The 26,075-nt window shown below is 42.7% G+C and overlaps 1 protein-coding gene across 1 annotated transcript in view; it reads left to right on the forward strand.

Moving 5' to 3' along the window:
• The first annotated feature begins 1,413 nt into the window (after positions 1-1,413).
• Positions 1,414-26,075, forward strand: part of CENPU (centromere protein U) — a 28,961-nt gene continuing 4,299 nt past the window's right edge. Inside the window, 12 exon segments of the mRNA XM_030563137.1 lie at positions 1,414-1,603; positions 8,352-8,474; positions 10,409-10,451; positions 12,435-12,462; positions 12,465-12,587; positions 13,318-13,441; positions 14,549-14,645; positions 15,388-15,519; positions 17,866-17,938; positions 18,957-19,077; positions 20,268-20,346; positions 21,391-21,438. Coding sequence (XP_030418997.1) covers positions 8,428-8,474; positions 10,409-10,451; positions 12,435-12,462; positions 12,465-12,587; positions 13,318-13,441; positions 14,549-14,645; positions 15,388-15,519; positions 17,866-17,938; positions 18,957-19,077; positions 20,268-20,346; positions 21,391-21,438 — 915 coding nt within the window. The 5' untranslated portion in view covers positions 1,414-1,603; positions 8,352-8,427.

Here is a 26,075-nt window from a genome sequence, read left to right on the forward strand (position 1 = left end):
TTTAAAGAGCTCTAGGCTGCCTGCAGCTGTGGGCAGCCCAGAGGCCTTTAAATCTCATCTGTGGCCCTGGTGGCTAAGCAGGGGCTGGGATTTAAAGGGCTCAGAGCTCCCACTGCTAGGGGCAGCCTAGAGCCTTTTGAATCCTGCCTGTGGCTCGGGTGGCCAGACTGGGGCTGAGATTTAAAGGGCTCAGATACCCCCCCCCCCCCCCCGCAAGCATGCTAGAGCCCTTTAACTCCTGCCCATGAGGCTCCAGCAGCCACGATGGGGCTGCATTTAAAGGGCTCAGAGCTCACTGCAGTGGCAGGCACTCTGGCCCCTTTAAATCCCAGCCCTAGCCTGGCAAAGCTCAGGGTTCCTGGTGCTGGCTGGAACCCTGGGCCTTTTAATTTTCCCCTGAACTCCAAGGGCCTCCAGCCACTTCCTCAGCGGGGAGCCTTTGGTTGATTTAAAGGCCCTAGGGCTTCTAGCCACAGCTGGTGCCCCAGGGCCTTTTAATCTCAAGAGGCCCCACCTCTTCTGCTAGAGGTCATGCCTCCCTCCAGATGCCAGCAGTACTGGTAAATCCTGTAAGTTACTTTCACCCCTGCAGATATCTGATCTTTGTCCAGTGCAGGGGAGAAATCAGCACTCAATGAGGCTCTAAGTGTCTCTGTATCACCGTCCAACTCCAAAGTCCATCTGCAAAGGCTCAAGGGAATATGAAGGCTTCAGGTTACGTTGAAGTCCTCAGACCCTTTGTTAGCATGCTCCCATCAGTATATGGCCAGAGGCCTGAGGCTGGAGCAGGAATCAAAAATACTGTTTAAACACCTTCTATCCCCATTTCCCCCCGACTCCTGACCAGCTATGCTAACAAAGCCTTGGTTTCAGGTGGTGGTAAAGCCCTGGAAAGACTGAATGTCCTCCCTAGCCGAGCGAGCTCGCGAGGCGGGCGCGCGCCTTGCCTCAGGTCTGCCCGGTACCCCCTACCCACTAACGCTCTCTTGGCAGTACGGCCTGCGGGCGGGTAGCGCCCCGTCTGCACCCCAGCCCCGGGAACGTGATGAGGGTGGGGGGAGAAATGGCGGGACCAAGCGGGGCCTCGGCGCCCAGGCGGGGCTAGATAACATCTAGGAAACGCAGCCGGCTCCGGGGTCGTCCCTCCAGCGGGTGCCTGGGGCCAACACCGCAGCACGGGACCGGCTCTCATCCGCCTGCCGGCGCCTGCAGCGGCGCTTCCCCCTCCTGTCGCAGGAGGGCGCTAGTCCCCAGCGCGCCCCCGTGCGGATCAGACCATTTACGCTGCGGAGGGAGGGGGCATTTCACTCCCACAGCCACCACCGGACGCTCTAGCCAGCGACGGGTTAATAGGTCCCCCCTCGGTGGGGCGGGGCTGTGAGTAGCGCCAGCGCCGGAAGTGAGTCACCCGCGTCAGGGCGGTTAGAATTGTCGCGGGAAGATTCTGAGTCAGGAGTGCGCGCCGCGGGGTCGGTTACTGAACGCGCGCACCCCGGCCCCTGGCGCGACTACTGAGTCTACCCCGAGCGCCGCCGCTCCCCTCCCCCCCCGCCCACCTACAGAACGCGGACGGGCTGCCGGCGGCCGATTTACTCCTCGGTTGGTGCGTGTCCCGCAGCCGCCTGATCACGAGCGGCCCGGCCTGGGCGGGGCGGGAGGGTAGTGGGGGTGTCGGAGTGGGGCTGCGTGCTGGGGCAGTAGGAATGATGGGGCGGGGCTGGAGCCTGGGAGGGGGCAGGGCAATGGCGGTGGTTGAGGAGGTGAGGGGCGGGCGGAGGCTGTGGCTGTGGCTGGGTCGTTATCCCAGCATCTTGTTCCAAGCCCCAGTCAGGCCCTGGTCGTGTCACATATTTGGCTATAGGGTGATCAGACAGCAAATGTGAAAAATAGGCACAAGGGGTGGGGAGTAATAGGATCCTGTATAAAAAAAAGAGCCAAAAATCCAGACTGTCCCTGTAAAATCGGGACATCTGGTCACCCTATTCGGCTACATCAACTGGATGCAAGTGTTTGCCCAGGCTCTTCCCATTAGCATTTGGGGTCCATGCTCAGCTTCCACTTCCATGTTGCAGCCAGTCTTTGCCACCCCAGCTCTCACCTGAGGCTGAGTACTCCAGCGTTTGTGTTCCAGGTCACTGCCTGGGGCAGTTGTTCCAAAGGAACCCAGGTTCTCCAAGATCATCAGCTTTCCTGCCTTGTTGTTAGTCTATAGCCTTCCAAAGCAGTTTTTCAGGGAAAGGGACATTTAGAGGCAAAGTTCTTTTTGGACTTCCACGTATTGGATGGTGTCCATGCAGTGGTTGTCTTGGATCATGCACCTGTTTTTTGTTTCTTTCTACTGAGGGAATCCTGCCTAATGGTAGTGCAGTCCCTGTGAAGTGGTATAGCGACAGATGAGAAGTCAGTTTCAAGGAATCTGTGATGATCCTACTCACTGATTAAGTTTGCCATTTTGTTTGCGTGGCTCAAGTGTGAGCATACTGGGGCACAGTACTCTGTAGTTGAGAAACACAGGGTGAGATTGTTTGCTTGGAGTCTTTGGGGTTAGTTTCCCATGTTATGCTGGCCAGTTTCTGGAGTACATAATTCCTGGAATTCACTTTTGTTTTTCATAGATTCATAGACTCTAGGACTGGAAGGGACCTCGAGAGGTCATCGAGTCCAGTCCCCTGCCTTCATGGCAGGACCAAATACGGTCTAGACCATCCCTGATAGACATTTATCTAACCTACTCTTAAATAACTCCAGAGATGGAGATTCCACAACCTCCCTAGGCAATTTATTCCAGTGTTCAACCACCCTGACAGTTAGGAACTTTTTCCTAATGTCCAACCTAAATCTCTCTTGCTGCAGTTTAAGCCCATTGCCTCTTGTTCTATCATTAGAGGGTAAGGTGAACAAGTTTTCTCCCTCCTCCTAATGACACCTTTTTAGATACCTGAAAACTGCTATCATGTCCCATCTCAGTCTTCTCTTTTCCAAACTAAACAAACCCAATTCTTTCAGCCTTCCTTCATAGGTCATGTTCTCAATACCTTTAATCATTCTTGTTGCTCTTCTCTGGACCCTCTCCAATTTCTCCACATGTTTCTTGAAATGCGGTGCTATCATAACCTAGTCCCAGATTTGGACCTTAGCGTCCAAACTATGGGGGCTAGCATGAAAACCTCCAAGCTTAGTTACCAGCTTGGACCTGGTAAAGCTGCCACCACCCGAAAAATTAGAGTGTTTTGGGGCACTTTGGTCCCCCCAAAAACCTTCCCTGGGGACCCCAAGACCCAAATCCCTTGAGTCTCACAACAAAGGGAAATAAACCTTTTCCCTCCCCCCCCCCCCAGGTGTTCCTGGAGAGATGCACAGAAGCAAGCTCCGTGAATCTAAACAGGGATTCCACCCTCCCTGTTTCCAGCCTTGGAAAACAGAAGTACCGAGAGCTAATCTCTCTTCCCCCGTCACCCAGAGGGAATGCAAAGTCAGGCTAGTAAATCTAACACACACAGATTTCCCCCTGACTTCTTCCTCCCACCAATTCCCTGGTGAGCACAGACTCAATTCCCTGGAGTTCCCCACTAAAGAAAAACTCCAACAGGTTTTAAAAAGAAAGCTTTATATAAAAAGAAAGAAAAATACATAAAAATGGTCTCTCTGTATTAAGGTGACAAATATAGGGTCAATTGCTTAAAGGAAATATGAATAAACAGCCTTATTCAAAAAGAATACAATTCAGAACACTCCAGCAACTACACACATGTAAAATACAAAAAAACACATAAATCACTATCTGATCTTTTGTACTTGCAACTGGGAAACAGAAGATTAGAAAGCAAGAGACAGAAATCCTCCCATAGCCGAGAGAGAGACAGGCAGAAGACCAAGAACAAAGGACTCACACACAAACTCCCCTCCACCCAGATTTGAAAAAGTCTTGTTTCCTGATTGGTCCTCTGGTCAGATGTTTCAGATTACTTCTTTCCAGGTGAAAGAGACGTTAACCCTTAGCTATCTGTTTATGACAGGTGCCCAGAACTGGACAGCTTCCTTTTGTGCTCTTTGAATGTCAGCATTTAGTCTAATGTGACCTCAAGGTATGCTGGATGTTTATAATGCTCAAGGATAGAAGCATCCTACATTATCTGGAGTTTTTACTTAGGCCGATGGTGTTTCAGGGCCCATACGTATGTCTTACTAGGGTTGGCATTCAAGAGCTATGTATGATGGCTTTCTCCAGGTACACTCAGGGAGCCAGCTAGAATGTGTTCAGTGTCCTCAGATCTTTCTGATTGGGTAGCAGCAAAGCAAGGATCATCTGCATAAATGAATCTTTGCAAGTCAGGGGATTCTGGTTGGTCATTTGTGAAGACATATTAAAAAAGAGAGGATGATAGCACTGAACCTTGGGGCAATCCATTCCGTTGAGTACTCCATTGACATTTCTGACTATCTCAACAGAGAATGTTGATTCTCAAGCAGAGAAGAGATGACCTGGACCATCTTGCTATTTCTCAAAATTCTTGCAGTTTTCAGTAGAAGTGCAGATGGTTCAGTGTCATAAGCTACTGACAGCCTCTGTAATTTTGTGGGTTTCAAAGTCATTTTGGGTTTATTGGGGTAAGTTTGCAACTTGACCACAGTATTGACTGTTAAGGAGCTTATTCCTTCACCCTCTCACTTCCCTGGTCCTTCTCGCATGAACAGAGAGCAACAATACCCGAAGTCCAAAGGCGCAAACAATTCGATGTTTATTGGAGTGAACTTCCAGCAAGCATGATTCCAGTTTCCTTCCTTAGTGTCCCCCTTCCCAGCTCTGATACCACAGAGCCATGCCTGTGTCCCTGTTCCTGTTCCCGTTCCCATTTTCCCCTTTAGCAAGACATGATTTTAATTCCCCTATCCCCAGTCCCTGTTCCCATTCCCCCCTCTTCCTGATTGACTGCAGACTATATAGTAAAACCTGAGTTTTGCTTAGCTATTCCTTAACCAATCATTTTACTGAAATTTAACTAATCAATCCTAACATATTGTAACATTGTTTATTTAACCAATTATGTTCCACTACCTTCATTGGTTTACACCCAGCAAAATTAATTATCCAGCAGACAGAAACAATTACAGAACCAGACAGAGACCGTGCAAGTAAACATACAAAACAATATAGAAGTAAGGATTTCACAACTGCATCTATACAGACATAAGGATTTTCCAGCTGTGTCTATTGATAAGTGAGTTCTTGCCAGACAGGATGCTATTAAAGTAAGTTTTCTTTTACATCTTCTAGGCTCTTCCCTTTCTCTGGAGGTGATAGAAATGTCAGGGCAGGATTGTATTCCTAATAGCCCAATAGCACCTGATTTCAATGTGACTAGTTTGGAATGTGAGGATGTGACCATACACTTCCCAGCTTATGGTTGCCTAACTACATCTTAGCTGAAGGCCTTAGCCTGTCACAGTAAGACAAGGCTATTACACAGACAGTGATTTTGATTCTTTCTTTTATGCCTCTATAGCTAGCTAAGTGATAAGAATACACCTAAATTCTTGAAGTATAGGCCTTTGCAGACAGGCCTGAATATCTATATCCTAACATTGACATCCTCGGTGGAAACCAGCTTGGTCATCAGGCTGCTGCCCTTCTGCTATTGGTGCTATTCCGCCGTTATCATCTGCTTTTATAGCTTGTAGGCTGAGCAGAGTAGGGATAGTTGTTGGTAGATCTTTGGATTTAATGTCTTCATGTGGTTTGAGTAGCACAACCACTTCAACTTGTCTCCACAGCCTGAGTTTCTGCGTTGTCTCCATGCAAGAATTAAAGATATCAAGTAGCCACTTCTATACTCTTATCCCAGAAGTGTAGTAATAGTACATGAGATATCTAGCTGCCTTTCAACATTTCAGAGTTTTTGAGACTGTTGTCAGCTCCTTGATGTTAGGCTGCTCATTGCGGATTTTTGTGATCCTGAGGAGCAAGCAAAGTACCTGCTTGACTTGTTTCATTATGTGCTTTGCTTTGTGGGCTGGTTAACTATTTCGAAGGAGTTGCTGTGCCAGTTGGTTGAGAGAGACTTCAGTAATACACTTTGATTGTTGCCCATTAGGGTTCAGCTCACAAATGATGGCCTGTGCTTTTTTGCTGATATGGCACAGGTTTGTTGTTTCAATCAGCTTGCTCCAGCTGTTGCACCACTTCTTTCTGATCTCTTTTTTTCTGAGCCCAATAGTTCACTGAAGGGATCTGAGTCAAATAGTCCTAAATATCTTTTTTATATTGTTGGAATGTTTGCTCTGAAAGCCCAGGTACACCTCTATCCCAATAGAACGGGACCCAATATAACATGAACTCGGATATGACATGGTAAAGCAGCAGGGAGCCTCGGGCCCTTTAAAGTGCCACCTGAGCCCTGCTGCTTTACCGCATTATATCCAAATTTGTGTGGAGCCCGGGGCCCTTTAAATCACTGCCCAAGCCCTGGGACTCTGGCAGTACTGTGCTATCATAGGGGCTGCTTTCAACCTTTGCAGCAATGTGCATGCCAGGGATGTTTAATGGGGTTGTCTTTTCCCTGCCAGAGATTCAAGTTTAAGCCAGAAGGGACCTGCCATAAACAGATAGTTAAGGGTTAATGTCTCTTTTACCTGTAAAGGGTTAACAAACAGGGAACCGAACACCTGACCAGGGGACCAATCAGGAGACAAGATACTTTCAAATCTCGGTGGAGGGAAGCCTTTGTTTGTGTTTTTGGGGTTTGGCTTTGTTCTCTCTGGGATCTGAGAGGGACCAGATGTACTACAGGCTCTAATTTTCTGTTCAAGTAGTAAGTGCAAATAGAAAGGCGGTTTAGTCTTTTTAATTGGTTTTCTTTATTTGCAAATGTGTATCTGGCTGGTAGAGTTCTAATGTGTATTTGGCTGGAAGTATTTTAAATTGTATTTCTGCTGGAGGAGGCTTTTTCTCCAGTTTCTATAAGCTGACAGACCCTGTAACTTTTACCATCTAAATTACAGAGATAACTTTTACCTTTTTCTTTCTTTTTTTATGAAAAGTTTTGTTTTTAAGACCTGTTTGATTTTTTCCCCTTGTTGAGGCTCAAGGGAATTGAATCTGTACTTAACAGGGAAAGGGAAGGGAGGGGAGAAGGGAGAATCCCTTTGTTTTAGATTCACAGAGCTTAAATCTGTATTGCCTCTGGGTGAGGGAGAAAGAGGAGGGGGGGAAGGAACATTCCTCCCTGTTTTAAGATTCAAGAAGTTTGAATCACGGTAATCTCCCAGGGTAACCCAGGGAGGGAAATCCTAGAAGAGGCATGGGTGAGGGAAAGAGTTTACTTTCCTTGTGTTAAGATCCAGGGGATCTGGGTCTTGGGGGTCCCCAGGGAAGGTTTTGAGGGGACCAGAGTGTATCAGGCACTAGAATTCCTGATTGGTGGCAGCTTATCAGATCTAAGCAGGTAATTAAGCTTAGAGGAATTCATGCTAGTACCCTGACTTTTGGACTCTAAGGTTCAGATTGAGGAAAGATACTATGACAGGACCACAGGATCATTTAGTCTGATTGCCTGTATATCACAGACCATCAGTACCACCTCATGAAACACAACAACTGAAATGAGACCCAAGTATTACAGCCCCCAGGAAGGACTGAAGCATACCAACACACAAGGCCTCCTCAATGGCAGGGACATGATTAAGTGAGATGCTTCAGAGGAAGGAGATCCCAACTCCCACACCTAGAATATGTATGGGAGGGGAATCCCTTCCTGACCCCTGCGAGTGTCTCTTGCAGGCATGTGGTATCTGCTTTATTCCAGACAGGATGTCAGCCTTCTCTACACAGAATTCTTACACTTTGAAACTATTTCCTTTGTCTGAGGCTCTCAAAGGATCTGTTTATGTCAAGGATTATATCTGGCAGTGCAAGGGGTTGGCAACTGGGTGTTGGAGTGTGTTGGCTGGTATGTGTGTGTCAGATATGTTCACATTATGACCCTGCTAATATCCCATTGCCACTAACTATGTGAGAAACCAAATCTATTCTTGTCTCAGTGCATATTGGGAGAAGGGGTGGGGCTGAGTGAGGGGGAAAGGGCTGAGGTGGGGGGGAACTGATTCTGTTTTCTTGCCTAGCTAAATCTGAGGTACTGGCTGCCTTTGGCAAAATCGCTCTGAACTCCCCATCCTGGCCCCTGCAGCAGCAGCTTGGATTAACTCCCTCTCCCCCCACTACCCTCACTCCCCTGGGCCCCAGTACTACCCTGTGCTGCATGGGTCTATGGACTACCTTGATTCTGTAGTGCGCTGTTATTGATGTACAGGTAACTTTATAGACACACATTGCGTTCCATGTACTCTTTTTAAAGGACAGGTCCCACGTTAAATGGAGACTAACGTGTCATTTCAGAAAAGGCATTTGAATACAAAACTTCTGCAAGTGATATGGATAAGAAAAGGAAGATGCATGGTAAAAGCCATATGCCTGCTCTGTAAGTAAACGATGCTGTAAATTTTCCTTTACCAATGAACTCCCATTTCTTTAACGTGAACTGAAACAATTCACCTGCACACACCTGAATTGAGACTGCTGAGGCTAAGCTTTTTTTTTTTTAATGGGTGCCTAAAGTCAATGGGTGCTGCTAAGTGCTCAGCACTTTTGAAAATCAGGCAATTTATTTAGGAGCTTTATGGCCTGATCCGGTGGCTTTTTCCTTATAGGCATAGGGGCTGCCCACATACAACCAGTTGCTGAGTCAGGGCCTAAATAAGGTGTTACGGTCCCTGTCGTGCAATTGGCTGTGCTTGGGTGAACTGCTGTATGCATGCATAGCCTTATTGACTTATGTTGGGCTCTTCTACACTGAAATGTAAGATCAAAACCTAACTTTAGTACCTATTTTAAAAAAATCTCGACCTTTGTTGCTTGTTCTGTAGTTGACAACTTAATTGCTACCTCTCACAGATATCACTGGGTTTTAGATAAAACACACTACTCTGAATTCTAACTTTGGAAGACAAGTTAAAAAAAAGATTTTTCAGCAATTTTTACTTAAGTATAAATTTGAAGACTATATTTTATATTAATAATTTGCAACTGAAAGCATTTATTAATGTAAATACTTTAACACTGTGTGGTAACAGTTCTCTTTTGCAAATGGAAAAACTATAAAAAATGCTGTGTGTATATGTATATAGTATGAAAATATAGGTGTTGTACATTATTTTTTTTAAAAGAACAGGAGTACTTGTGACGCCTGTTCTTTTTACGGATACAGACTAACATGGTTGCTACTCTGAAACCTGTCATTAATTTTTTAAGCATGAAATGGAACTTTTTCATACAACATACTTCTCTTAAACTAGTTAATTTTTAAAATTAAAATCGCCTGGCAAATATTAAGTAGAAAACAAACTATCAGAAAACCCTGCTCAAACAATGTTGCCACTAACTAGTGGAGGTAATGGACCATTTGTAATATACCTCTTTCCTACAAGTGCCCCAATTAGCATGACATTCAGATCATCAGTCAAATTGAAAATCCTATTCCAAATCCACAGGTAATAATTTTCAGAGACATGCTAACTATGAACAGTCTTGTAAGTGCTGACTGTTCAGATGTTCTGAATTAGCATATTGTATTAAGGTATTTTTGATTATTATGGCTTGCGTTCAAATTTAATTTTCTTTAACAAAAAAGTGCTAGTTTGTTTTTTTCCCTTTCATGTATGAAATTCACTTTGAAACTGCTATTTAATCATCATCTGTAGCAGCGGTAGAGTTTTCTTTTGTGGGGTAATAGAAGTGGTCCTAAATTTAATGCAAAATATCCAATGCCTAATTTTGGGCTAGACTGTGACTTGGATGAGACACCCAATACTATGCAGGCTACCTAGACCTTAGGTTTAGTCACGTAGAAGTAAGCAGGGCTACTCTCTCACTTGCTTTTTCTCTGCAGGGTGTGGGTAGGGAATAGGAGGTGAGAGATGGCTCTAATCCCCACTAATAACTGGCCAGATTATCTTAATCAAGAAAAGAGCAGTTAACTTCTTTCTGACAAATGCCCTCTGTAAACTGTTTACCCTTTGGAGAAACCCTTAGCACTGGGTTTATGCCGTTCATGCCCCTCCTCTTATTAAGTATTGCCTAAATAGAAGTCTGTTGAGAAGTAAGTCCTGGTTTTTTTTCCTTTAAAAAGTAAATATATAACATTAAATTAACTTATATTTGAGCATTTCCCTTGTCATTTGGGTTAAGCTCTGTTGTTGATAAGCAGCTAGACATGGGTGATGTAATAATGTAATGTAGCCCTGATTCTGATGCAGGAATGAAGAGTTAAAGAGAGTAGGTTTATAGTGGAGTAATTTTTAAATAACTTCAGTATATTCAACTGTACATTTAATTTCTTTTATACATATTTAATAGTGAGAAGACCTCAAAGAAAAAATTGAAAAGAAATAAACTGGATGTAAGTTACCTTAATTTTGCAGTCAATTAAAAAGAATAAAGTATAAATGTGCCATGCTGTTGAAGGTCTAGATCAGAGGAGGGCAAAGTACGGTCCACAGGCTGGATCTGGCCTACCAGCTGTTTTAAGCTGGCCCTCAAGTTCCCGCTGGGGAGTGGGGTCTGGGGCTTGCCCTGCTCCAGCTGGGGAGCAGGGTCAGGGGCTGCTTCACACAGCTCCTGGAAGCAGTGGCATGGCTTCCCTCTGGTTCCTATGTGCTCCAGTAGCCCCCTCCGGCACTCCAGTGGAAGCTGCAAGGGCAGTGCCTGTGGATGGGGCAACATGCAGAGCCTCCTGGCTGCGCATCTGCGTAGGAGCTGGAGTGGGGACATGGCTGCTGCTTCTGGAAGCCGCTTCAGGTAAGCGCTGCCCAGAGCCTGCACCCCTGAGCCTCTCCCCAGACTCTGCCCCAGCCCTGATCCCTTTCCTGCCCTCCGAACCCCTTGATCCCAGCCCAGAGCACTCTCCTGCAACCCAGCCCCACCCCAAAGCCTGCACCCCCGGCTGGAGCCTACAGCCCAACCCCTGCCCCAGCCCTGATCCGCCCTCTGAACCCCTCTGTCCCAGCCCAGAGCACCCTTCTACACCCCAAACTCCTCATCCCCAGCCCCACCCCAGAGCCCGTAACCCCAGCTGGAGCCTACACACACCCCGCCACATCCCACTCCCGTACCCTGAACTCCTCATTTCTGGCCCCACCCTTGAGCCTGCACCTCTTCCCGCACCCCAACCCCAATTTTGTGAGCATTCATGGCCCACCATACAATTTCTATTCCCAGATATGGCCCTGGTCTCACTGCTGGTCTAGATCCTGAAAGCTAACCCTTATGTGTGGGCATAGGGGTCTGCCTGCATGGATGAGCTTTCATCCTCTGTGGGAACTGTGTTTTGTAATCTTGCTGCTTTGCAGCTTTTGTGAGAGTGATGTGCCTTGTGGTAAAATGGACAGTTTGCTTGAAAATGTGATGCTAGTTTTCAGATCCTGACAAACATTTGATAACTATCCCATGATAAAAATAGAGACCATCCAGAACATGAATATTCAGTGCATTTATTTTCGTTGCCAAAGTGAAAACCTTAAAGTTTGACTTGGGGAACTATATTATGCTTGTAGACTAGAAATGCAGGTGATTGATGTTCCTTCATTCCCTGATCTTCATTTGAACCTGAACAACTCTTACTGAAATCAATGGGACATATATAAAACTGGCAGGCTGGTTGGGCCAACGAATTCAGCCTATAGGTGACTTTTAAGCATGCCTTTTCCTCTGTTCTCCTAATATAGAGCAGCTTGTGCTGAATGATCTACTTAGACTTGCTGTTTGGAACTTTAAGCAAATTAAAATAATTTCATTCTTTAACGTGCAAGTTTTGCAGCAGCGGAAATCCATGATTAGACACACAATAGTAATATGAATAACAAGGGGGTGGCTGAAAATGTCCCTCCTTGTCTGAAGAAAAAAAAATCCGATTTTTGAAAAGACATTAGTTCTTAGAAAGTGCTGATCTTTTGTGTCTTCTTACAAGTTTTATAATGTACTACTAAAACTAATAATATATGGAGATATACCTATCTCCTAGAACTGGAAGGGACCCCGAAAGGTCATCGAGTCCAGCCCCCTGCCTCCACTAACAGGACCAAGTACTGATTTTTTGCCCCAGATCCCTAAGTGCCCCCCTCAAGGACTGAACTCACAACCCTTGGTTTAGCAGGCCAATGCTCAAACCATAGCATAATACAAAATAGTAATATGTATCACTTCATTTTACCTACATTTTTCTCACAAAAAATAAGTGTAAAAAAGAAAATGCATGCATGTCCCCTTTCAAGTGTTTTGCATCATAGTTCAGTATCATGGATTCTATTTTAAATTTGAATTCTAAATACTATTCAAGTATTTTAAATTTGTTGTCATTATATTTAATTTGTTTTACATTGGAAAGTTGGATGTAGAAGACGTTGCTTTAATCCCCCCCAGGAATACAAAGCCAAGTCCCATCCTCGTGGTAAATTACTTCCATGTGAGGAACCAGATGTCTCAAGGATATTGAAGATAACTGAGACTGGGCAAGTTGAGGAGCCTGATGATTCATTTGGTTAGTATTTAACTGTTTAAAATTGTTTAATACATTATTTTTACAAGTTATCTTGCACATAAGTTATTTTAAAAACCATAAACAAAAGCCTCAGTGTCACTCCTTGCCTATGGGAATGATAAGGGAAAATTACCTCTTTGTTTTGGGCTTTTGTATTCTTTAATTTTGAGTAGTGCTTATCTACCACAGTGAAAGGTGCTATATAAAAGTTTAAGATAGTGAACCTGGAAGTGCATAGCAGAACATCCCTTGTAAGGTGGTGGTATATAAAACAGCAGTGTTTTCATGGTTCTTGGGTGTTTGTCATCTTCCTCCATTCTTGTGCTTGTAGGTGGTGAGAACTGTGAAGAGAAACTGTTCTGCAATCCTAAAAATATATGTGGAGATATTTTTAAACATTTGCAAGGAGAAGAGGCATTGTCTTAAAAAGGAAAGATCTTATTCTCAACCATGTATAAATTATTTTCTGGTGAAATATTAAAATCACTTTTCATGCTTCATGTGAGGCCCATTGATAGACACCCCTTGCTCTCCCCAAGTTTCTTCTCTCAAAAATTTTAAAGTGTATTTTTAAATAAGACTTTATTTGAAAAAGACACATAGTAGACATACAAATCATAACAATGCCCAATTGTATGAGAAATAGCAAAACATTGCTAGTGTAGCCAAGTGCTTTGCCTAAGCAGACAAAGTTGCAAACTTCTGTGTTTGTTTTTTCTGTTATATATAGATCACCCTTTACACAGCACTGCTGTAGACGCTGGAGGGAATGTGGAATTGCAGGAAGAGGAGCACGACATGTCAGCTAGTCATTCTTCTGATTCATTTCCACAAGAGAAAAATGCAGAAGCAAGGTGCAGTGAAAATAAAATATTTTCCAGTCCTGGAAAACTGTTAGACAATGTTTGGAAAACTTATGCTTTTTTTTGTATGTTTGTGTGATCTCAGGATCATCCCATTATTTCAAGAGAGACTTTAAATGGTGAAAAATGTCCTCATTCTATCTCAATTGCTGTCTTTTAAAATGCCCTTGTTTAAAACCTTCCAAGTAAGAAGCCAAAGCCCAAATCAGTCAGCAGGTCGGAGGGAAAAGAATTCTAGTTTGCATTATGCCAACCATGTACTGCTTATAATTTACATCTGTGTATGATAAAACTTTCTTACTGTAATGTTGTGGGTGTCAGGATTATGTTGGAGGAATTGAAAGGCTTTTTAAAAAAATTGATCCATTAGTGAGACTTCTAGTTGCAAATGTCTACTATTCAGCAAAAATGGCAAAGAAAATATTAGAAAAAACAATTGAAAGGGAATCCGATTTGCTTTGAGTCTGATATAGTTTCTTTGAATAATTCCTCTTCATTTCAAATTATTGTAAAACATTTTTTGTTCATACACTTCTGCTTTGTTAAAACAGATTTGGTATAAATAGGAAGTAATGCTTGCTTGAATGAACTTATCAAGACAAAACAAAAATAGTGGGTTTGCTCTTTCAGGGAACCTTTTGCATCCCTGTTAAACTCCTGAAGATCATTTTTCCCTAGGCTCTCCATCCCAGTTTCCCAAGTGTGCCCCATCTGCTTTTGGGGCCCAGGCAACACAGGCATCTTTATGGCCAGTCAGCACCAAGCTGAACTCTTTCAGAGCCTTTTAACTCTGTTTCTTAAACTGACGGTGGGGGTTTCTATTGAGGGATATGTGGCTGCCGCAGCACTTCTTGAAGCTGATGACCTGGGAACTGAAAACTGAGAAGAAATGAAACCTGGGATTCCTGCAAGGTTGTACAGAACCACCTCTATTATGTCACCAATGAACCCTTGGTTTTGTTGTTTAAATAAAGCATGTTGAGGACAAATGTGCAACCCATTGGTTAGCATGTAATGGGTTACACATGGATACAGATTTATTTATTTTTTTAATTATGTGTCAGGAAAGTTTTTTTTATTGCTCCATCTTTATTCTAGAAAAAATCAGTGTAGCTTGAAAATGCCTGAAGATAACAAATCAGAGACAGAGGATTCTGAAGATGAATCACTGAAGGAGAATAAGATACAGAAAAAGGTTTGTAAGAATATATCAAAACTTTTATTTAGAACATATTCTATGCCATATTCAGATTAGACAGAGGAAAGAGTTTACAACAGACTTGTAAGAGTAGAATTTTCAGTTAATTACTAAAACTAATTTTTAAAATTTATATTGGTGCTAATCAACTTCACACACTTATGAGTGGCTTTCCTTCAAAGCGCATACGCATTGCATTTCCACCACACTTAGTCTCTTGATACTTAAAAGTTCTCTTGTCACATTTTCTATCTTATCTTCTGTCAGCCTGGAAGCTCTCTATTAAAGTGGCAGATTTCTGCCAGTCAGTTTTTAATGAGAGAAGCTATGCTGTAGTGCACCATATAAGTCTTACATGTTAACCTGACTGGTGTGTTAAATTCACTACCTCACACAATCCTAGTGTCTTTCACGCTGAGAACTTCCTGTGTGGAGCCCTACTGTGTAGTTACTGCTGGCCTTCCAGAAAAGAGTCAAAACTAATGTTGACTTTTAGTGTTCAGAAGTATGTAGTGTGAATAATTGTTTTTTTTAAAAGACCTTCAAATGTCGTTTTGAAACCATCACAGGATACTGTAGTAGTTTTGATTGCTCATGACATCTCAAACTTCTAAAGGAAGTTCTTATTATAGTTTTAAAGCAGTAGAGTTTAGATCTTTCAGACTGTTACTGTTCATGCCTTTTTTCTTTTGCATTTTTTTAAAATGTGAAGATTTACTTTAAATTATTCTTTATATAGATATCAGGAAACGCCAAGACCAATGTGGAGGAATCTAAGTTACCATCTGCATTAGCATTGAGGAACAGCTCTTCAGAAAGCAGCATATCAAATAAGGTTACAGATTTAGTGAAGAAGTTGAATGCACAAAAGGTAAAAGTTGTCTCAACTACAAAATCTATCAAAAATGCCTCTAAAATCTTGTTTCTCCTTAGAATTAAGCACTAAAACACATAGTGATCTTCTCATCTGTTTAAAAAGAGGGAGAATGTATTCAAGAAAGAATAATAATTTTGGGCGTGAGGGGTAGGACAGAGGGAAAACTGAACACAGAGGTCTTGTCTACTCTAGCATTTCTCTTCAAAATACTCTCACCTGTGCAGCTTCATGTGTGATACCTGTCATAGTTCAAGATAACTGCACCCGTATTCCCCCTCTGTGATCCCTCAAGGCCTCAGTGCTAAGCTTCTGGCTTCTCAGCTGTCACCTTCTTGGGCAGAGATCCACATCTCTTCCCTCCTGACTGGGTTTTTTCAAGATGTCACAGTTCCCTGCCTACACTCTGATATCCTCAGCAAGCCAAACTGCCTAAACTGGCCAGTGTCTGTGCTTTGCTTTCTCTCCAGAGGTTATGCCCAGTGTATTGCCTGCAGTCATAAGTTACCACACAACTCTTTATAAGTACATTTATTCTTAAGGGGAAAGCATTACAGAGAAAACATGAAAAACAATAAAAGAACCTACACACATGCTGAAAAGATTAGCTGAGGTCACCCCAACTCCAACTTTGGGCTTAGTGGGTGTCAGTCCTTGAAAACCCACAACTAGGTTATCCCTGGGTCTACAACTTCAGAACTGTCTCAGATTCAGAACTGCCATGAATAGTTCAGTTAGCCCCTTGATCTTGGTCTCATGCAATAGGTTATCAGCAGACAGTGGCCCGCTCCTCAGGACTTAGCTTCAGAAGGCTAGGTTTTTGCATAACCAGGTGCCCCTAGAGCAGTAGTTTTCAAACTATTTTCTGGCGACCCAGTTGAAGAACATTGTTGATGTCTATGACCCAGTGGAGCTAGGGATGAGGGATTTGGTGTGTGGGAGGGGCTCAGGGCTGAGGCAGAAGGTTGGGGTGAGGCTGGGAATGAGGGATTCAGGGTGGGGGGGGCTCTGGGCTAGGGCAGGGGGTTGGGGTGCAGGAGGGGGTCAGGGCTGTGTGTGCAGACTCTGGGCTGGGGCCAGGGATGAGGAGTTTGTGGTGTAGGAGGGGGCTTCGGATTGAGCGGGGGCTGTCTCAGGCTGTGGCCGGGGGCTGGAGTGCAGGAGGGGACAGAGCTCTGGGCTGGGGGTGCAGACTCTGGGCTGGGGCCAGGGATGAGAGGTTTAGGGTGTAAGGGGGGCTCTGGGTTTGGAGGGTGTGGGAGGGGGCAGGGCTCCAGGCTGGGGGAGGCAGGCTCGGGTGGGGCCGGAGGTGAGGGGTTTGGGATGCAGGAAAGGGCTCTGGGTTTGCGGGGGGTGCTCAGGCCTGGGGCAGGGGATTGGGGCACAGGCTTACCTTAGGTGGCTTCTGGTCAACGGCACAGCAGGGGGTGCAGAGGCAGGCCTCCTGCCTGTCCTGGAAGCGGCCAGCAGCAAGTCTGACTCCTAGGTGGAAGTGTGCAATAGACTCTACATGGCTCTCACTCGCAGGCACTGCCCCTCCCCCAAACTCCTATTGACTGGTAACTGGCCGATGGGAGTGTGGAGCTGGTGCTTGGGGCGGGGGCATCATGCAGAGTGCTGTGGACCCCCCCACCTAGGAGCCAGCCCTGCTGCTGGCCGCTTCTAGGGCGCAACATGGTGTTGGAACAAGTAGGATCTAACTTGGCTTAGCTGGGCAGCACTGTCGATGGGACTTTTAACAGCCCAATTGGCGGTGCTGACCAGAGCTGCTGCAACCCAGTCCTTCCATTCCACAATCCAGTTCTGGGTTGTGACCCACGCTTTGAAAACCACGGCCCTAGAGAATCCCCAGGAAAACTACTTAACGCTCTTTGTTCCAAAAGTCTCTTATCTGATGCTTTGTTCAGTATTGTCCTCTGAACCCCCAGGTGCCACATCTCCACCCCTCAAGAGTGACATACACTTCTGGACCACAATAATAAATAAACCATTCATTTAATACAAGGGACCCCAAAGATGCATTCATTTCAATAAGGTCACCCAATAATATTGCCAGCTGCATTTCTCTTCAAAATATTCCCACTGATGCAACTTCAGCATTCCCACTGTTGATATCACTGATAATGCAATCTGGCATCTCTTGTTCACTGGCAGCATTATCAATGTTGTCAAAACTCTGCACAGAGCTAATCTAGACTACACAGTTGTTAAAACACCTGTGGTTGTTCTACACTAGTATTACTACCAATTGCTATAATTAGAAATAGTTAATTATATTTATGGGTTTAAAATGGTTGAACGTAATTGTTCTTGAAAGTTAATCTGCTGCATTTTGTATTGCAGAAGCCCAGGAACAGTGCTAAATCCCATGTGAAACCTAAGAAGTCTTCACAAAAGAGTGCATTAGAGCCTTCCGGTAAAAGGAATTTTGATACTTTTCTCTTCATAATTTTAAACTTCCTTGTAACTTTTCCTCATTAGCCATTAATGAGTTTTCCTAAAAATAGTTTTGATATCTGGTATTTTGCATCCCAATAAGGCTAGAAATGGGAGCCTTATAATTGGAATAGGGAGATTCTTATATAGTTGGACTCAGCACTCAGTCACTAGCACTGTAACATCAGGAGATACTGAGTTTCAAGATTGTGACCATTTTAGCTATAGACAAACTATTTGATATTGTTTTCAGATGTTTTTCTGACTCCCTCTAGATTCTGTCCAGTTGGGGTTATGCAGTTAGCTTCATATATGGAGATAAATATGTTCCAAGTTCAGTTCTTGAGAACCCTCTAAAATATTCATAAAGTAGTTTTCCCTTAACAAATGCAATATATATATGATGGTATGATATAAAGACTTCATCAGCATGAGTTTGGGAGGGCTATATTACTCATAGTGGCCAAGAGTGGTTTGTCCCAAATAAGTGTCTATATACCCTTCATACAACATTGTGCATGTTTCAGAAAAACTATAGACTTTAAGCTTTATATTAAATGCCTTGAGTGTAATAATGCAGACTTTCTTGCAAAGTAAAATATGTGCATCAGACCTTTTGTATATTTCAGGATTTTGTATTTTACTATCGAGCAGAGTTGGTGACATTCAGAATGTTGGATGTAAAAGTAAAATTTATTTTTAACAATCACCAATGTACCTTAGTTATTTATGCAAAACCCACCTTAAGGTTCCCTTACTGAATATCACTTGACTATGAAATAAGATGTATGTTACTTTTTCACACATTGTTTTAATTTAAAATTTGCATAATAAATTCTAGGTAGCTGGCATATATCTTAGACAAGTGAAATAACTACCATTTTAGAAAATTCAAATTTGTTAAAAGGTTAATACGCAAGTCAGTTTGTGTAGCATTACATTCTTTTCAAACACTTTGATTTCATATTTATTTTAACTAGTCATTTATTTTGTTTCAGCTGATGATAGTCCATTTTCTATACAGATTTGGTGCCCCAAAGGGCTGAGAAGATTTTCCCAAGATATTACAGAATTGGATGTTGTTCTGGCTGAGAATGAGAAGATAACTGCAGACTACAAGTAAGTATCTTGCTTTCCTTGTACTGAAAACTCCAAATTGACACAATGTATTTAGTTTGCTTGAAACCAGGGGATGTATTAGATGACTGTCTATAGTTTCTGTGATACAAATGGCATTTTCTTTAAGATGTGATCCTAGGGAGGTTGGCCTCAGATTTGGCATTGCCCAAATATAAATAATATTGCCATTATGGATAGCTGTTGTGATTGGGGTGCAATTTCTGAACACAATATATCTCAATATCTGCTTGAAGATGCACATTGATCTGTCAAGACCCAGGAGAGGCTGGAAATATCCTTCATTTGTTAAGCTGGTTTCATGGGCTCTGTTTGTTTGATTTCCATTGAAGCAGTCAGCTTTGAGGCTCACTTAATATGCGATTATTATTATTTTTTGTCTTAACAGGATTTTGATGTTCTCAATCTGCTGTTTAGGTCTCTTAATCAGAATTGAAGTGCTTATTCAATATAAAACATCTATCCTGTAGTTAATTAATAACTGTATAACTTCTTAATTCCTAGCATTTGTGGAAAAACACTGGTAGTGGTCCCACAAGTCAGCTAAATTCTACGTATTAGACTTGCAAGCTTGGGTGGATTTACCCCTAAAAAGAAGTGCTTCGTGATGTATTGTTTCACTAGGCAAGTTAGAAAAAGTGCAGAAGGGAAGCTCTATATGTAGTTTATTATTGGCATTACCTCCTGCTGCCCCGAAAGTCTCATTACTCTTAAAATCCCAGTGCTAATTTCTGTTGACCTTGCCTCCCTGAAGAATAGGAAACTTTTCTTTCTTCAAGTAGCAATGTCCAAAGAACTAACCAGTCCCAGGTGAACTTGGGATGAACAAAACAAACGAAAATGTTTGATTTAAAAACCAACCCAGTGTTTTATTTCCTTAGCTCTGCAGTAGGCATATGCGAATCATAAAAAAGGGCGGTAGGGGGAAACCTGAATGCACTAAAATTCTTGGCTGCAGAAGTCATCACAACTGGTAAACTCTTCAAGGGGAAGAGTTAGGCTGTTGCCAGTAACTGACAAGTCTGTCTCTGCCTCCTATGCGGAAAGTCCAATGTTAGTATCTGTAGATCTTGCTACTTGAAGAAGGGAAATACTCAGATAAGCACAGATAGCTTTTTCCTATACTAACCCAACTGTGGTTTTATTTTACTCCCTTCCTCCCCAACTTCCAGACAAAGGGTGGAGTCTAGGATTTGCAGAGAAGCTATTGCGGTCTTCTATTCCGGCTTCAAGGAGCAACTCACTAATACTGTAAGTATAGTAGTAAATATAAAAACATTTGTGTAGAGGTGGTTGTAAAATTTTAGTCAGAATACTTATACATATTCATATATAGTCTTCATATATAGTCTTACTGATGCATCTCAAGGCATTTTAAAATTAATCCACCTTGTGAGATATGAATGAATGAAGAAATAAAACTTTTAATCACTATTGCTCCAACTTGCTGCACATGGACAGACTACTGCACCTGTGCAAGAACTCCAGTGGGGTTCCACCTGGGCACAGCGGTTTGCTCACAGACAATAAATTACAGGATTGGATTAGCTTTTGGGAGACAAGGACCTTCTCTTGTGCAGTTACCAATGAGCAAGAAGTTCTGCAAAGTGGATGCAAGTTGAAGGGGTGAGACTTATAGAGCTGAATGTCTGCCAAGATACACACAGTACGTCTTCTATATCTACCTCAGAAGCCTTGTATTTGTGAAATACCTTTCCTGGTGCCTGCAGGGGGGCCATGTTCAGGGTTTTAAATTAGGGGTTTTTTTAAGGGGCCTCTGACGTACATCACATGGAGAACAGACTTTTGCAATATCATTATTCAGACCTATCCACTGACTGGAGAGAACAGTAATTATAACTGTGGAGATTAAGATTTAAAATAAAGATATATTTAGTGAAATAAATTGAGAATTTTGGTCTTTACTTATGACCATTGCCACAATCAATATTAAAATTATAATTGAACGTTAAACTTGTCCATGCTAATAAATCATTTGAAACAACAAAACTTCATGCATTTCTATAACAAGGTGGTAAAGAACCTGGGATTTTTAGATAGGGAACTAGAGAGTGATAGCTTTGCCTCCTGATGCTGGAGAGATTAGCGTTTTATAACAGTCCTTGTTCTGGGCTGGGGAAAGGACATGCCAGACAGAATTACCAGTGACTAATTTCTTTAAGCCAAAATGTTTCAAAAGTAATTCTAATAGCAGTGATTATAGAGTAAAAGGATGGGGAAGAAAAGATCAGAAAGGTTTTTCTGTCAGTACACAATATTTTCCTTTACCTGTAGATAACAGAAGTCCAGGAACTGAAGGATTTGAAAAGAAAAAATGCTAAGGTAAAATAGAGCAATGATATCTCTTTATAGTGTTTAAATGATGCTATGTTTTATTTAGAAACAGAAATGTACAGAGCCAATGTTCAGCTGCAAAACCAAACTTGGATGTTTGTTTTTTAAATTATTAGAATACAAATATACCTAGATAAAGTTTGTGAAACACATTTTATCTGGGAATAACACTGTCTGTAATATACTTAAAAAAATCAAACAGAACAAAAATCCAGTTTGAAGCTGTTTTTTGCCAGACTTGCTAGACTGTTAATCCGTTGTGCTAGTTCAGTAACCAGTGAGCAAACTGTATAAACCAAGAATTACTGAAAAGCTGTAAATATGCCAGATTCTGATCTCTGCTAACAATCTTGGGTGTGGGGTACAGTAAAAAAAAAAAAAAGTACAGTAAATAAATTGACACACACTATTAAGTATTTATTTCACAGCAGTGGTGTCAAAGTATCATTTAAAAGGAAAGCCAAAATGTATGCTTAAACTCCATTCAGTCACGATTGGGGCTGCCATTGATTTGCTACTGATGCATGCTGTGACTACAACTAAATGAAAAAAAAAAAACTATAATCAGAGTACTCATTGCTTAAGGTGGCGAGTTTGTCCGTGACCTCCATGACTTCTGCAGCTACTGGTGCACCTGGTGCAGGGGCAGCTCAGATGCAGTGGCTGCTGCGGGGTCAGTTTAAGCCCCCATCCTCCAGGAGCAGCAGAATGGGTGTGAGAGGGCGCAGGGCCACTGGATGGGGTGAGACAGACTCTGGGCAGTGCTTACCTTGGCGGGTTTGCCGGAAGCAGTGACATCCCCCTTGCTCAACTGCTAGGCAGAGGCGTGGCCAGGCAGCTCTCTACGCATTGTCTCCACCCAGAGCGCTGGCTTTGCAGCTCCCATTGGCCGGGAACCTGTCCATGAGTTTTTCTAAAAATACCTGTGACTAAAACATAGCCTTAATTATAGTATGGTACTCTGTTTTGCCTTGTGCTTCATTTATATGAAGGTGTACTCTTATTTGAGAGAAAGCGTGAGCACTACTGAACTGTGAATTGCCACTAATGAATAATTATTGGGACAGAGTGAGAATGACTTTATAGCTGTGATACTCAGACTGAGGCTCATGAGCTGCTTTAATGTGTCTCCTGCAGCTCATTGGAGCACATGATATTACACATTCTGATTGTAATTATTAACCAGTTGGGATGCTTTTACTATGTTATAACCAATAGTAGTTGATAAAATAATACTTGGTCAGTTCTTTTGCTGTGAGAATAATATCTATTTCCCCGTCATACTGTTTAAATATGAATATATAGTACTATACTAAATGAAACAATGAATTCGCACTACTGTGGCTCTTTTGGGTAGTGTTCATCGCTAATTTGACTCCTGAACCACTGAGATCCAAGTATCATTGCTTTATAGCTTGTAGTTTAGGGTGCTCATTTAGGAGAGATGGGAGACCTACATTCAAGTTCCTGTTCCAGTGGCTATTTAATTATTTATACAAAGTGGAACAGTTTCAGTACAAGAGGCAGAGAGACCTAAAATATCCCATTGGCCAGTGGTAAGGGCATTTTTCTTAATGTAGGATACCTGATTTCAAATATGCCCCATTGTTACTCAGGGTTCTTTCAACCCAAAGCTCTTGGTAACTTTTACTCTGTGCGAAGCGGTGTCAGGAAATAAATCAGGGGAGACAAGGCCATCTGACCGATAGATGGCTGACACAAACAGGACAACACGAGTGCTTTCACTTAAAGCTACATTTTACTTAGTGTCAAGCACTTACATATATAGATTCATAGATTGTAGGGTTGGAAGGGACCACGAGACATCATCGAGTCCAGTCCCCTGCCCTCATGGCAGGAGCACATGTCCGCAACAGATTAGTAAAACACCCCAACCCTTGATAATTACCAAAGCTGAGTGTGGCTCTTGAGTGAAACAGCAGCAGGCTTCTGGTGACCAAATCTTCCATCTGCTGGTGGGGATCGCCAGATGTATCCAGAGGGAAAGTCCAAAAGGAGTCCCCAAACAAGTCCAACTATCTCAAGCTTTTTCCGTTTATTTATACATTAGTAATAGAATGAAATGTCCCTTAAAGAAAACTTGTTAAGCAAGCAGTTCCAATGGGCAAGCAAGAGGCTCCTTCTAATTGAATTATCTAGGTGTGGGTTTTTCCAGAGTTTGGAGCCCTGAGACCCCAATAAACATTCATGAGGCACATCTTGCTCTTTTAAAATGCAGGTAGCAGCAACTTCAACACAATTCTTATCAAGAAGGACGCAGGGTCAAGCTGCCCTTTCTGTGGCACCCCAAAACTCCCCCCTCTTCTGCCTTGGTCATGCTGAGACTGCTGAATGGCCAATTTACAGCTTGCTGACTTGGCTGCCTTCAACAATAAGTCATAGTGCTTTTAGGCACTTTACTGGTTTGCCAAAGTTTCCCTGTACACCGACACACAGAAGGTGGAATTGATCCTGCGTCTCCCATGTTCCCAGTGAGTGCTCTAACCATTGGGCTAAAGTTTATAAGAGATGCCTCCTTCTCCTGGCATTTAAGTCCCAAAAAATATTCTAGGCAGAAACTACTTGATGAATTCACATCAAATTCACAAATAGTTTTGGGTTGATCAAAACTGCATTTGTTGTTAAGCTATTTGTCCTAAAAACGTTTCCCACCTCTAATTCACAAGCATGTTTTAGTCCAGCCCTGAAAGCAGCAGATCAATCTCACCCAGCAATTCTAGTATATTTGAATCGTCGTCTTTCCTTTGCGTTTTCTCATCAAGTGGAGCCAGCAGCTCTTGTTCTTTGTCTCCCAGCATTCTTGTAAAGTTCATCTTCCAGACACTGATGGCAACCTTCTCTGTGTCCTCCATCAGTGTCTCAAACCACCGTTTTCTAGGTCTTCCTTCTAGTCTTTGAATGTAAATTCAATATTTTTTGGAGAAGGAGGTTACTAGTGGAGTTCCTAAGGGATCGGTTTTGGGACCAATCTTATTTAATCTTTTTTTATTACTGACCTTGGCACAAAAAGTGGGAATGTGCTAATAAAGTTTGTGGATGACACAAAGCTGGGAGGTATTGCTAACACAGAGAAGGACCGGGATATCATACAGGAAGATCTGGATGACCTTGTAAACTGGAGTAATAATAATAATAAGTGCAAAGTCATGCATTTAGGGATTAATAACAAGAATTTTGGTTATAAACTGGGGAGACATCAGTTGGAAGTAACAGAGGAGGAGAAGGACCTTGGAGTATTGGTTGATCACAGGGTGACTATGAGCCACCAATGTGATATGGCTTTAGAAAAGCTAATGCGGTTTTAGGATGCCTCAGGCGAGGTATTTCCAGTAAAGATAAGGAGGTGTTAGTACCGTTATACAAGGCACTGGTGAGACCTCATCTGGAATACTCTGTGCAGTTCTGGCCTCCCATGTTTCAGAAGGATGAATTCAAACTGGAAGAGGTACAGAGAAGGGCTACTAGGATGATCCGAGGAATGGAATACCTGTCTTATGAAAGGAGACTCAAAGAGCTTGGCTTGTTTAGCCTAACCAAAAGAAGGCTGAGGGGAGATTTGATTGCTCTTCATAAATATATCAGAGGGACAAATATCAGGGAGGGAGAGGAATTATTTAAGCTTAGTACCAATGTAGACAAAAGAACAAATGGATATGAACTGGACACTAGGAAGTTTAGACTTGAAATTAGATGAAGGTTTCTGACCATCAGAGGAGTGAAGTTCTGGAACAGCCTTCCAAGGGGAGTAGAGGGGGCAAAAGACATATCTGACTTCAAGACTAAGCTTGATAAGTTTATGGAGGGGATGGTATGATGGGATAGCCTAATTTTGGCAAATAATTGATCTTTGATTATTAGCAGGTAAATATGCCCGATGGGATGGGATGGGATGGGAGTTACTACAGAGAATTCTTTCCTGGGTGCTGGCTGGTGAGTCTTGCCCACATGCTCAGGGATTAACTGATCACCCTGTTTGGGGTCAGGAAGGAATTTTCCTCCAGGGAAGATTGGCAGAGGCACTGGAGGTTTTTTGCCTTTCTCTGCAGTATGGGGCACAGGTCACTTGCTGGAGGATTCTCTGCACCTTGAGGTCTTTAAATCACAATTTAAGGACTTCGATAACTCAGACATAGGTTAGGGGTTTGTTACAGGAGTGGGTGGGTGAGATTCTGGCCTGCATTGTGCAGGCGGTCAGACTAGATGACCATAATGGTCCCTTCTGACCACCACCTATCTATGAAGGAGATTTGAGAGGGGAAAACAGGAAGGGATTCCTGGTAAAATTACATTTAATAATTTGGTAGATTAAAAATGTTTTTAATCATACTGTTTTTAAATAGTGATTATCAGTCCAAGTTGCATATTGCATGCAAGCTTTCTCATTTAAACTTTATAAAATCAAATTCTAAATCAGAACTTTTCTATGAGGTCATCTAGAACTTAGGCCCCAATGCTAAAAAGCTGTTCTGTGCAGAGCAACCTGCAGGATTAGGGCTGTAGTTTTAAGTACTTTAAATAACTGAATTAAAGAATATAGAAAAATCTTAAATGTACAGCACACCTTTCGTTCTGAAGGATCCTAAAGTACTACATAAACAACATCA

Source organism: Gopherus evgoodei, chromosome 5 (assembly GCF_007399415.2).
Source record: "Gopherus evgoodei ecotype Sinaloan lineage chromosome 5, rGopEvg1_v1.p, whole genome shotgun sequence".
Lineage (NCBI taxonomy): Eukaryota > Metazoa > Chordata > Testudines > Testudinidae > Gopherus > Gopherus evgoodei.